Source organism: Heloderma suspectum, chromosome 3 (genome assembly GCF_057233095.1).
Source record: "Heloderma suspectum isolate Gila_16-S chromosome 3, 16-S_ref, whole genome shotgun sequence".
Classification (NCBI taxonomy): Eukaryota; Metazoa; Chordata; class Lepidosauria; order Squamata; family Helodermatidae; genus Heloderma; species Heloderma suspectum.
In genome coordinates, this window is record NC_139460.1 from 121241672 (window position 1) to 121254538 (window position 12867).

At 41.1% G+C, this 12867-nt stretch overlaps 1 protein-coding gene across 10 annotated transcripts in view; it reads left to right on the top strand.

Moving 5' to 3' along the window:
* The first annotated feature begins 396 nt into the window (after positions 1-396).
* Positions 397-12867, top strand: part of HERC2 (HECT and RLD domain containing E3 ubiquitin protein ligase 2) — a 131374-nt gene continuing 118903 nt past the window's right edge. For 5 of the 10 annotated variants that reach the window (XM_084844333.1, XM_084844338.1, XM_084844339.1 and 2 more), the window contains exons 1-3: positions 397-520; positions 1888-2000; positions 12409-12523. In XM_084844333.1, the coding sequence (XP_084700459.1) occupies positions 1929-2000; positions 12409-12523 (187 nt within the window). In that variant the 5' untranslated portion in view covers positions 397-520; positions 1888-1928. Of the gene's footprint in view, positions 799-1690; positions 1813-1886; positions 2001-12408; positions 12524-12867 lie in introns of those variants that run through there. The other 5 variants (XM_084844334.1, XM_084844341.1, XM_084844336.1 and 2 more) reach the window with 4 other exon arrangements.

Consider the following 12867-nt stretch of genomic DNA (forward strand, 5'->3'; position numbering starts at 1 on the left):
AAGACACACACGGCCTCGTTCACGCGATATTATTAGCGCAACGTCAAATTACCGTATAATTAGGTTACAACAGAGTGATACACCTCTCAGCGCCGGGGAGGAAAGGAAGCACTATCAAAGCCGCCCCTTCCACAAACTCGCGGCCACAAAAGCAACACAAGACCGCGCCTCTGCAGCAGCGATGATGATGATGATGATGATGATGATGATAATAATAATACAAAAAAAGAAACAGCATAGAGCCCTTCTCGGCAGCTCTTCTCTATGGTTTCCCAGGGGGAGACGAAACATCCCACCTCCTCACCGTGGATTGGTGGGATCGGATCCGGCTCTAGCTTTCTGATTGGCCGGAAGGGGAGCCATAGGCTCCTCCTCTATCCGGTTTGGCCGGGGCTGGGGGGCTGGGGAGAGCGGAGGTTGGTGGGGGGATTCGCGGGTAGCTGTGCGGGAGCTGCTTCCTTGTGGAACGGGCGGCCGAGGGAGGCTGGCTGGCTGGCTGGCTGGCTGGCTGGCTGGCTGGGTGAGTGAGTGCGGGGCTCGGGAGCCGGAGGCCGCCCGGCCGGACAGAGGGGGGTCGGGCGGCTGGAGGCCTCGTAGACCTTTCCCCAGCGACCCTCCCCCGGGAGCCGCGGAGGGCGGAGGGGCGGAGGGCGAGCCGGGCCTCCCTGCATCGGGAGGGGCTGGGAGAGCGACTAATGAACCTCCTTGCTTGGAAGCCTGACAGGGGCCGCGGGGGCGGTGACAGGAGCAATACATGAGGGACGCGAGCTGAGCCGCAAGCCAGGGACGCGGAGCTGTGTATGTGTATACGTGTGTTTTTATATAGCTAGCTAGCTCCACCACGCACGTACGAAGACCCTTGTGCCAAGCCCCCGCCCCATTCCTCCTGCCATATATAAAATAGGGAGTGGGAGGAAGGGGGGGTGTTGGATGTGGCTTTCCATCTCGGAGAGATGCCCCTGGTTTGAGCTTCGGAAGAGGGCAGGATTGCTTGTTTGGTGGTTCTGGGAAGAGGTCAGCGTTTAGGGATGCACAGGGAGGCTTGGTGTGAATTAGCGTGTGTCTGTGTGCGTTTGGGAAGGATTTTCTCGGTTTGTGTTAGTGAAGAGGAGGTGCTTGGATGCAGAGTGATTCTCTCTTTCTGCCCCCCCCCCCCCGCTCCCGGGGTTTGGTTTTATTCTTTTGTTTTCAGAGATGGCCTCCAAATAGGTAAGCAGTGAACTGCTGCGCTGTAGCCTTGTAGGTTGATGCCCAGGGTTGCAAATTCTCTCCTTCCCACATGGATTATTATTATTAGAAGTAGTAAGCAGAGAGGTTTTCAACTCAATGCAGATAGCCAGCGTGTGTATAGCGACAACAGGTCCTACTTGTCATGGAAGCGAGTCAGAATGGATGGTGGGACTGGAGAAGAAATGCTAGGCAGACACATGGAGTTCTTCCTTTTTATAGTGGAAGCGTCTAGCCCCCTCCACTCCCTCACTTGCATTTTTAGGGTGAGGAGGGGTGAATGTTTTGGGTTTGTTGGCTTGCATAATCATCAATCAATTATTTATTTTATGCACCAATTACAAGTCTGAAGAATAGCAGCAGCACAGATTTTTGATAGTGTAGCATGGTGCAATCGAGGGGGATGTTTTCCACTTCAGCTTTGGGAGGAGACTTGCGTGGTGTAAACAGCACTCTTGTAAACAGAGCACTAATGCTCTTGTTTCCCTGCTCACAAATATTCTGTATTTGTCAGCTCCAGCTAGCTGTAGTAAGGCTCCTTTTCATAAGAATGGTTTTTAAGAGAAGATGGAAACCATCTGAGGGGTGTGTGTATATCTAAAGACAATTATGTGTGGTTTTTTGCATCACCTTCAGTAATACATAAATATTTTGTGACAGGTTGTCCAGCCTGCTGAAAAGGCTTGGCTGGCAAAGGGAAGATGTCTTCTGAATCATTTTGTTTGGTTGCTCAGACTAGGTTTGATTCCAAATGGCTGAAGACAGACTTACAGGTAAGAACTCCTCTTTAGTATTTATGATAACAATATGGTGAGTGTCTGTGTAACATGAGATACCCTGTTTTTAAATGCAATACAATATTTTCTGCTAATCAAAAAAACACAGCCAGGGGATTGAAATTCATAAGCAACTTGTAAACATAATGATCTGACAGTTGCTTAACAGAAAGAGAAAGCATACTTTTGTGATGTTGGTGTTTAAAATTTTGTTTAAAGCTGTATTGAATTGGTGTTAATGTTCTGTTGTCTTTATTGGATAGTTCTTTCCTAACTGGACAGTATCTGATGATATATCAAGTAAGCTTACTACACATACTCTTGGTCTGTTGCTGTTTTGATTTATATGGAAACAGATTAAGGCTAAGGAAATATGGTCAGATAGTTATTAACACTTGGTGGTAAGAGATTTAGTCTGCATTCTTATACCTGCGAGTAAGTCCTATTGAACTCAGTGGGACTTACATCTGCGTGGACATGCATAGGATTGCACTGGTAACATGTTTAAATAGTAGGCCTTTGGGTGATCAGCAGCAGGAGGGGGGTAGATGGACTTTTGTAAGTCACCAAAGTTGTAATAGTTGCCTATTAGAGACCCTTTTTTTACTCTTTAGTAGTGTTCTTAAACTCAGCGAAAGTTGACATGGTTGGGAATCTAAATTCTGTCACATGTTAGAAGTGCACGGATTCACACAACAAGAGCAAACTTGTTTAAGATCTGTTCTTATTTTTGAATTGGGACATTTTATTTTCATCTTCAGTAGCTAATGGACAAGGACCAATGTAGTGAGTAATATGGTGTTAATAGCTGTTTAATAGCTGAATAAGGGTATTTTTCAGATGGAGGGCCAGATTTCAGATGGAGGGCCATGTACCAGATTTCTTTTCTGTAGATGGACAGGTTTCATCCTTTTCTCCCCCTGCCACATAATATTAGGACACTGAGGTTGGGGATTGGGCAGGGGCCTTTTCCTTGGTGCGCTGGGAAATCAAGCAGACCTCACTGTTGTGTTCTGCTCCCTCCTTCTCTGCATTTTTAGCTTATTGGGTGAAGGCTGGGGGCAGCTTCTACAGCAGCAGGCAGATTCTAGAGCTCTGAAGAATGATAAATATCTATACTGTTGTTGGTGCTTTGTGGTTCCATGTATCTTGGACAGGATAGGTAGGAATTTTTCTTCCAATAAAGGGCGTAAAGTCTACTGCAAGCTGAGTGGTGGCAGGATGTGGTATGTATCTTGTATGGTAACTGTAGATTTTGGCTCTTAAATCAAGCGTTCTGTGAGCTTGCTAGAGAATGAAACAGCATTCTTTGATGCCTTTCATATTTTTGTCCTTTGTAGTGTTCTGATGACTTACATTAGCTAAAATGAGAGAGCTTTTCTTTCGTAGGTTTTGTGGGATGAGGCTAATTCTTTTTCAGTGAGATAATAAATACTGTTTTAAAATGGGCCCTGCTTTTCATCTCATTTGCTGGTTATGAAGATAAAAGAATTGAATTTGAAATTAATAAGATTTGGCCAGTGCAATGAGGTTTGTTCCATAGATGGCACAGTAAACACTGGCTGGGTGAATTTGAGAAGTTCATTCTAAATGTATGCACACTTGGAGACATGGGGATGATCATATCACAGGTTATATACCTATGTAATATTAAGAGAATGCACAAAGTAGTAAATAATGCTCAAAGTAGTAGCACTGGATAAAGAATTACCTTTTTAAATAACCCCAGCACTATTTTATAAATTTTTAAATATGCTACAGACAATAAAGGAAGTTAAGAAAATATTAATATATAAAACATAAGAGAAAAACAAGCTTAACATCCTTTCATGGAAAGAACAGGTGAATTGATTGTCAAAAATATGTTTTCTAAAAACAAATTTACAGAGCAATCCTTCGGTCTCTGGGAGAGTATCCAGAACCATAGGATTGTTCAGATCCACCCCCCCCCCCCGAAGGCTGTAGACACTCGTGTGATCTTGGGAGGGGGACTCTGGGTTCTGTTTCCTCTTCTTTCAGCTGCGGCGGAAAGAACCATGGCAGCTACTTCCCAAAGTCACAAAAGCAACTTTGGGGAGGTGAAAAAGGGGATGTTCTGGTGGGAGGGGAGAGGAGATGCCGCAATCTTCAGTATCCCATGGTTTCTCTAGCCCTGGTCCTGCCCCCAGCAGTGTGACCTGTCTAGATGGGCTTAGAAGCCTTCTAGAGAAAGCAACAACAACAAGGAGGGCGGAAAGGTGAAAATCACCTCTGTTGCTCCTTCTGCTCTGCTGGGCATCTGCTTACGGAACATAGGATATTCAGAGGGCTTGGACACTGGAGCGCTCTTTCGAAGGGTATAGGATTGCGCTTTTAATTGATTTTATCTGAATGGTTGAATAACTCAAATTTTGGTGGCTTCTGTTTTAAAAGTCTTCTGGTAAATGCAGCTTTGAACTGAAGGTCTACAATTAAATGCAGTAATAGACTGAAGACTGATATTAAATGTAAATCTGTATTTATACACTTTTGTTCTGTATTTGCAATTCGACTTCAGCTTTGTGTCTTGGATGATTTAGTTACAGGAGGGATTGTAGGTCAGTGGTAAAGTATGTGCTTGCATGCAGAAGGTCCCAAGTTTAACTGGCATCTCCAATTAAAAAGGGATTGGGTAGCAAGTGGTAGGAAGGACCTAAGAATCAAGATTGCTGTTGGCAACTGGAGTAGGCAAGATGGACAAATGTCACCTGGTATAAGATAGTTTTCTGTGTTTCCAAACATCAGGTAGGTAGGTGTGTGTGTGTGTGCGCGCGTGTGTGCGCGTGTGTGTGTGAAAGAGCTTTCACCTTGGTTAGTTTTGTTAACAAAAGGGGGATAGAACTTGCTACTGCTGATGTGTAGACAGGCTTCCTTTCTTGGTAGGTCTTGAATTGCAGGCATTTGAGTCCCTTGATAACAACTGAGCTCTGTCTTTCCAAAAAAAGAAAATAATTTTTTAGGGGGTAAATAGGTGGAGATACAAAAACTGAAATATGTAACGCTTCAGTCTCCTTGACTTCAACTTACTCACTGCACTCAAAGGGGATGTGAGAGGCTGTGGTCCTTTTAGTTGCTAGCAACTAGCTCATTGCAAATTACCTGATCTATTTCTGTAGGAACGAAGGGGCCAGTTCAAATGCAATGTCCTTGTTAGGTCTGTAATTAAAGACCTAAGAATTATAGCAGGGATCAAACTAAAAGCAATTTATTTGGCAGTATTCATTACCCAGGTTGAGTAGCAAGTATATTTCTAAACTTGTGGGGTGAAAATTTTAAAATCCCATTCAATAAGCCTTACTTAAAAATAAACAAAAGCTTCCATGGACAGATGTTTATGAAAAGTCTCAACTTGGGGTGTGCATGTGTGTGTGCATAATATTTTACAGTACTATAAGCATCTAATATGTTGGAGTTGGAGCTGGCAGGTTCATTCAGGCTGCAATCCTATGCTTATTTGAGAGTAAGGCCCATTGAAAACAGTGGGACTTTCTTTTGAGTAAACATGCATAGGATTGAAGAGGCATCCTACAGATTTATTCTGTATAAAAGCAGTACCACATGTCATTTTGAAAAGGGGGACCATGCTGAAGTTTGCACATAGTTCTTGAGGAGATGGTCCACTTGCTTGAGCGCTTCTTCACTTTCTTCCCATGCTGTTTCTTCTGTTGACAAGGGAAGTGGTTAATTTCACACCACTGAAAGCTTATAAAGGACTGATAGTTACATCATATTTTAAGGTAGCCTTACCAAAGGAGTCATATATCTATATCTATATCTATATCTATATCTATATCTATATCTATCTATCCCTGAGTAAGAATAGAGATGCCATTGTACCTATTATATTAGACAAGAGAGTGAGCATTATTAATGGCTATTGCAATTATCGGGCAGGGCTGAATTTTAGACAACTAAGTCAGTAGGTAAGCTCTCACAAATGATATAAAATTGGCTTCAAGATTATTTGAAGCTTAATATGGAAAGTGTTGAGAGATTTTAAAATATGCCCTTTGGTTTAAGAGAAGAATTAAGGTGCTTACATATTTATTAATTCACCAAAAAACACGGAAATTACACTTTAAGGCACCTGGGCTTAACTTCTTGTGCCATGCAAGCTGTAAATATGTCCTACAGCAGCCTTCCCCAACTTGGTGCTCTCCAGATGTGTTGGACTGCAACTTCCATAATTCTTAGCTAGTGTGGCCATTGGCCCTGCTGGCTGGGAACTATGAAGTTGCAGTCCAAATCATCTGGAGGGTGCCAAGTTGGGGAAGGCTGATGTACCGTTTCACATACTATGCTTGCTCACAATTTAGCCTCCATGCACTCACACTTTCCCTTGGTCCTTCAGCCCCAATCCTCTTCCTTTTCAGTTTGTGGAAACACTAAAGGACACTATGGTGGCCATAGCCACCTAGTTGTACACTGACCCTCCACTTTCTTTATATACTTTCATTTGAGTTAGAGAGAATGGGTTGAATCCAGATTTAGTCTGTCTTAGAGAAGACCCATTAAAGACAACAGGATTTGAGTTAGTCATTACTAACTCGTCCTACTGATTTTAATGGGTCTACTCCGATTAATATGGGTATGACTAATTCTGGCTGTAACCCAGGGACATGTTAGTAGTGTGGGATGCAGGAAGATTGATGGATAAGTCATGCAGGGAGGAACACAAGGTTAGGAGCAGGCAGGCATTGTGGCAAATATTTGTTTCATCATGAGCTCACACAAGGCAGCAAGAGAACAAGGAGGTGAGACTGCATATATGTGATGCTATAAAGTGTGGTAGTTGCTTGCAGATTTTCACAAAAATAGGAAGGGCAAGACCTTAATAACCTTGAGGTTTTGGCTGATGTTTCTTTACCAATGGGGAAGAAAAAAAACAGGAGATATGTTAGCGCCAAACAGTGGTCATAACCAGCAGAGGTTTTCCCAACAGGGACATTCTTTAAACTGTTGTATCTCAGCTGTTTCCCAGTGGAACTGCCTGAAAGCTTATGGCACTCATCATATGTAGGTATCCATGCAAAATTTCAGAAAAATTGGATAAATTGTCTGTATTGTGTTAAAACTTAGAAAGTTCAGGTTTTGTAATGGTAGAGTTTGACATATCTGGATTAATTCTTAAAAAAAACCTTTTGGAAAGGATGGGATGAAAAAAATTAAGCTACATCTTGAAAATTATCTTGAAAACATGTTAACCTAGTTCGGTATTGACTATACCTAGTTTGTTATTGACTTATCCATACTCAGGTGACTTTCTAAGACAATCAGAGGAGGCCTTACTGGTCATTCCAAAATTAATGGAATGTTGCTATGAAATACCTGGACAGTGGGCCTTCTCAGTAGTGGCACCCATGCTTTGGAAAACCCTCTCTCATACATTTTGGGAGGCAGAAAATGTGACATCTTTTAAATGCCTTCTGAAAACACATTTGTTCACCCAGGCTTTCCCTGGGCTGTAATTAAATTAATCATGCTGCTCCATTTTACTGCTCTTTGTATTGCTTGTATTATAATTGGAATTGTTTTTAATGTTGTGTTTTTAATACTGTATTTTAAATGTGATTTTAATATTTATATGTGAACCATTGAGGGATATTATTATATTTATCGGTATATAAATGTCACCAATAAATAAATACATTACAGTAAGCACCAAAAATAGCAGTTTTGTTCTTGTTGGTTGAGACAAAATGTTGCTCTTAATAATTGCCTTTTTTAACTTGTCTAGAGTCATACCGAAATAGGTTTAGGGAGCAATCCTATGGCTGCTAGACAGTGGCTAGATGGCCATAGGATATTCTGTTTTCTGGGAACCAACCTCCCCTCACTTCTGCACTGCCTCGGAACAGTCCTGTCCTCCATGCTTGCAAGAGGAGTGCGGCGCGGCTGAAAAGGGGTGTTCTGGGATGAGGAGGGCAGAAATGCCTGTATGACACATCCAGTGTGTCGTACAGCAACCTCCCCGCCCACCCGTCCAGCTGAAAATGCAGGGCAGGAGAAGAGTGGAGGGAACGATCCCCTCTGTGCTTCTTCTGCCCTGCTTTGGATAGGCGGTTGCCTCCAAGTTTGGAGGCGGCCACCTATTTGGATGGGATTGCACCCTTAATTTCTGTGGCTTGTAAACAGTTCACTTGCGTTAAATTTTGTGAATGCTTTCCTGTTTTACCACCTACTGGACAAGAAAAACCATGGCTCATACATCTGGGATACACTAAGAAGTATAAACTCCTAAAATAAAACTAAAGTCATTCTAAACCAATTTAGAAATAAGAGAGAGAAAATAAAGCTGTATAAGCAGGTTGATTCTTGGTGAATTGAGTAATGACCTCAATATTACAGTGAGGTTCTAAATCTCAAACTGATTTAAAACACGAGGTAAGTTTTCCAAAATTGTAGTACTTCCCTCCCCGCTTCTGTGTTAGACTTACTTTCTATAAAATGACAATTTTGGAGAAAGTTTTTTCCCTACACAATCTGAATTGTGCAAAACGTTCTTCTGTGTGCTCAGCTGATTTGTCTGCTTTTGCTTGCCTGTTAGGATGTTCATCTTGATCTCTTGAAGTAGCTGATGTGTGGTTTAATGCAGAAGATAGCGGGGTCGGCCTGCTAATTTTGTGTGACACAGGTTGTGTGGAACTATAGCTGGATTAAAGCTCTCAGGTTTTATTTTTCAATCTTGACATGCACTGGATTGTAGTGTTAGGCTTAGATTGGAGAGACCCAGGTTCAAATTGCTGCTTGACTTTGAAGCTAATTCGATGAACTTTAAGACAGTAATAGGAAATACAAAGTATTCTCAAGAAGACTAAAGATGCCCTCTAAGTGGGGTCAGTATATATGGCAAGAGCTCAACAATGACCTGTTATGTTGTAAAAATTGGGGGAGAGTAGTTTGTCTTAAAAACCTGTCACTAAATAATTCAAGACGCACACTTCCTTTGGCAATTAAAAAAAAAAAATCTAGTTAAGGCGCAATCCTATGTATGTTTGGACAGAAAAAAGGCCTGCAACTCCCAGCATGCACCAGCCAGCATGGTAATTTTTCTTTCTAAATAAGCATAGGATTGCGCCCTTAATTATGGAAAGCTGGAAGTAATTTTAGTTGGCTGATCTCTATGTGAACTCTTGTAACCCAGTGTTTTAATCAATTTTAGCACTAAATGTTTGTAACTTCCTCTCTTCCTCCCAAACCAACTTCAGCACATTTCTTGTCCTGGGTTTTTGAGTTTGTGTGCTTTTTAATACTGAACCACCAGTTATCATTCTACAATCTTTACTGTTTGCAACAAGGCTATTAATCATTGTGAGTAGGGACCATTTCTTTTAGTTCTTGGTATAGTACCTAGAACTTTGATATTTAATAGTAGCGATAGTGTTCCAAGTATTGAGCGATGCTGAATCCTTTTTACTGGACTTAGCTGCTGTTGAAGTGGAAACATCAAAACATTTGAGCATTAGTTATAATTGGCCGTCACTTTATCATGTTTTGTGACTTTTGGGGGGCATAGTCGTATGCTCTACCATATTAGTTCAGGTGCTGGTATAGTAAAACTTAACATTAGGTCATAATTTGTATAGTGGTTTCCTGCAAAGCCTAGGACTGGAATACCCAACTGTTGGTCCATATGTTGGATAGTAGCCTGCAAAGCAATTTATTTGGCCTTTGTGATCCTCCCAGATTCCAGCCAGGGTGCCTCCAGTTCGTTTAAAAAGGAAAGGATAGTTTTTAGAAATTGAGTGAGAATGAGAGTTCATACAAGATACATTACTTCTCTTGGGGTTTAGTATTTATCACATTGGTCATGCCTTAACTTGTAAACTTGGAAGCCCTTACTGAAAGATTATGGTGGTGGCGTGATTATGGAACTTTATCACTCTATAGGGGTTGGGTTATCCAAGAAATTATTCTTCCAGCCCCTCCCCCCCCGGTCTGTCTGTCCATCCACTGCCTGGGGAAAGGAGTGGCCCCTGAGAGTATAGAAGTTGACCATCCCTAGCTTGGGGGCAAACATTTGAGGGAGAACGTTGAAGCTCGCTTGCATGGGGGGACGTATTTTAAAAAATAAAATCCCAGCTTAAGGCAGGAAATGTTATATAATGCATACGGTCTCTTAGTGCTTTTCATTCAGTGGAAAAAGTGCTTTGGTATGTCTGATCTTTCAAACACCTAAGTGTTACAAGGTTTTGAAGATCTCTTCTTGTTTTAGCAATATGAAGTCCGATCTGCTGAAACCTTCTTTCTGAAAGTATTGATAAAGCTAGTTGTGGATAATCTTCAATGACCATAGAATGCTCATGGGAATCTACAGGAGATGAAAAATACTTTTTGAAAAGCCTAATTATCATTTTTATGTTGAATACATTTTCAGCAATTAACAAGCTTCATTTCTACAGAGCAGATTTATGTGATATGATTTGGGCCTAGTTGTCATGAATAGCAAATGGTGTGGTAAACCTGTATCTCAACTATTCTAGTTCAGACTACAGTTGGGGGCTTACATGTTAGAATGTTCCACTCATTAAAAAAGATTCATTCATTCATTCTCTCTCTCTCTCTCTCAGTCTCTCCCTCTCTCACACACACGCACTCACGCATGCCCCACGCCCCCTCTGCCAGACATACTAGTTTTCTTTGTACAGGGATTTTAAGTGTGTCTGTGTGTCTAATTATGTGAGCTCCCACCTGCAGACTGAAGTGGTATAGCTGAGACACAGGTTCATTAGCTCCTTGTGAAGAGTAAGCTTAGCTGCTGTTATATCTACCATAACACATTTATTTTTCAGTTCTTCATATTGCTGAGGTTAATGGAACACAGATGACCTCTGTGGTGTATAGATTGTCAGCCCTATTTCTAAATTTAACTTATTTTACTACAGCTGTATTTTTGAAAGTAAATGTGACATTCTAAAGTTTGTATTGAAGGGAAAGCAACCTCTAAAATATGTTCAGCTAGAAAATGAAACCCCTCAAGTTTGAACCCTAAAAGGGATACAATTTGTTCTCGTATCCTAGGATCAAGCTCTGAAGATGTTAGAATGGCAATACTTGATAAGCTTATTCTCATTAAGCTATATTGCTGGTTCTGTTCCGTGATGCTGAGAACAGGCATGTAAATACTAACTTGGCTGGGAACCTTTGAGGAAGAAGGTGGCCAGCAAGGACGCTTTTGTAAATGGGAAAATTTTTGTTTCTCCTTTCAAGCCATCGGTGTGCCACAAATGACTAAGAAGGGCTGATAATTCTGTGTACCCATGATGACTTGTGTTGAGCACACATGTGTCGGTTTTGCTGCTGTACATGCACTGGGAATCAGTAATTAATTAGGGTTTCCTATCATGTATGTATCCAGTACATGAAATTACCTACACACAGATGATACCTGTGCAGCAAAAGTGTCCTGTGTGAAATAGCTCTAATGGGTCCCTTTATGTTGTTCTTTTGTCAACATAGGCTAGATTTAGGTTGGGTATGTTCCCTGAAAGCCATTTTTACAGTTAACTTCAATCAGACAAAGAATTAATGTGCTTGAATTCATGTGATGCTCTTATCAAGAGAAGAACAGAACTTAATGGAGCAGGCTTGGATTTTTCCATTTCTATAGGTGATCATCCTTCTAGCCTTTGAATTGCAGTCATTGAGCTAGATCTAGTCTAAGTTAATTGTGGTTAGGTCCCATTGAAATCAGTGGCACATCTTAGTCATGACTCCATTGCATTGAGTTCAAGGTGAACTAAGTGTAATTTAGTTTGGATCCAAGCCACTGATTTAAAATAATTGTTCACTGTGGTAACACATGTTGTAGAAAATGTTCACTTTGGGATCTTTGATTTGAATAACCTAATTTTACAAAGAACTGGCTGACTGCTTTTATATTTCTGATTTTTAAATTGCAGATTATTTGAATTCAGTAATGGTTAACACTAGACTTGAGTTGTAAGGATGCATAGATATGGTGGGTATTGCTAATATGATGCTTAGAGATTTAGTTTCAAAATTGTGCAGCTACACTGCATCACGAATTAAGTTCACTAAGGCAGGGATTCAAAAAGCTACTTTGGGTATGCCCAAGAGTTTGGGAATGCCCAGTAATTTTTTTCTTTTTTACTTTGGACAGTAGATCATATGTCATATCTCAAAGTGTCTTCAGTTTCAAAAGTGACCAGTCCTGTAGCATAGGAATGGGTGTGCTGTTCAAGAAACACAAGCCATTGGCATCCTTGGTTGCAGGAGTTGTGCAGTTGTTTGGACCCCAGCCTATTTGTATAATATCTAAATTTCAGGAGCTAACTGGAGGACTGGAGTACAATAAAGGCATACTATTTATGGTATTGCAGGATGCGGGCAATCACAACTCTGTTTCTCCCCTTGCCTCTAAAAGCTTGCTTTTACACGGGATGGACTCTGTGGCCTGTGGAATGAAATGGTTAAAGATGGTGAAATCGTATATACTGGAACAGAACTCTCCCAAAGTGGTGAAGCATCTCCACGGAAAGGTGAGTTTCATTAATCTGTATATTAATGAAGCAGTGCTTCAGTTCAGTAAAGACCAATGGGATGAATTTTACTTGAGGGTTTCTTTTGTAATGAATACAGAGGATTCACCAAGATTTAGGAGTTACTGCTTTCTAATCTTTCTATTAGTCTCTTTGTATGGTTGCTTTATAATCTGCTCCTTACTGTTAGAATACATGCCAAGCTTACTTTTTCAGTTTTAGGCCTTGGTATTTTAAATGAAGGTGTTTGGTTTTATGCTTTGTGTTTTTATAAATCATTAGATCACATTAGAAGAGAATAGTTTTCTAGACTGTTTCTGTAAATAAATTTGGGGGGATGTTAA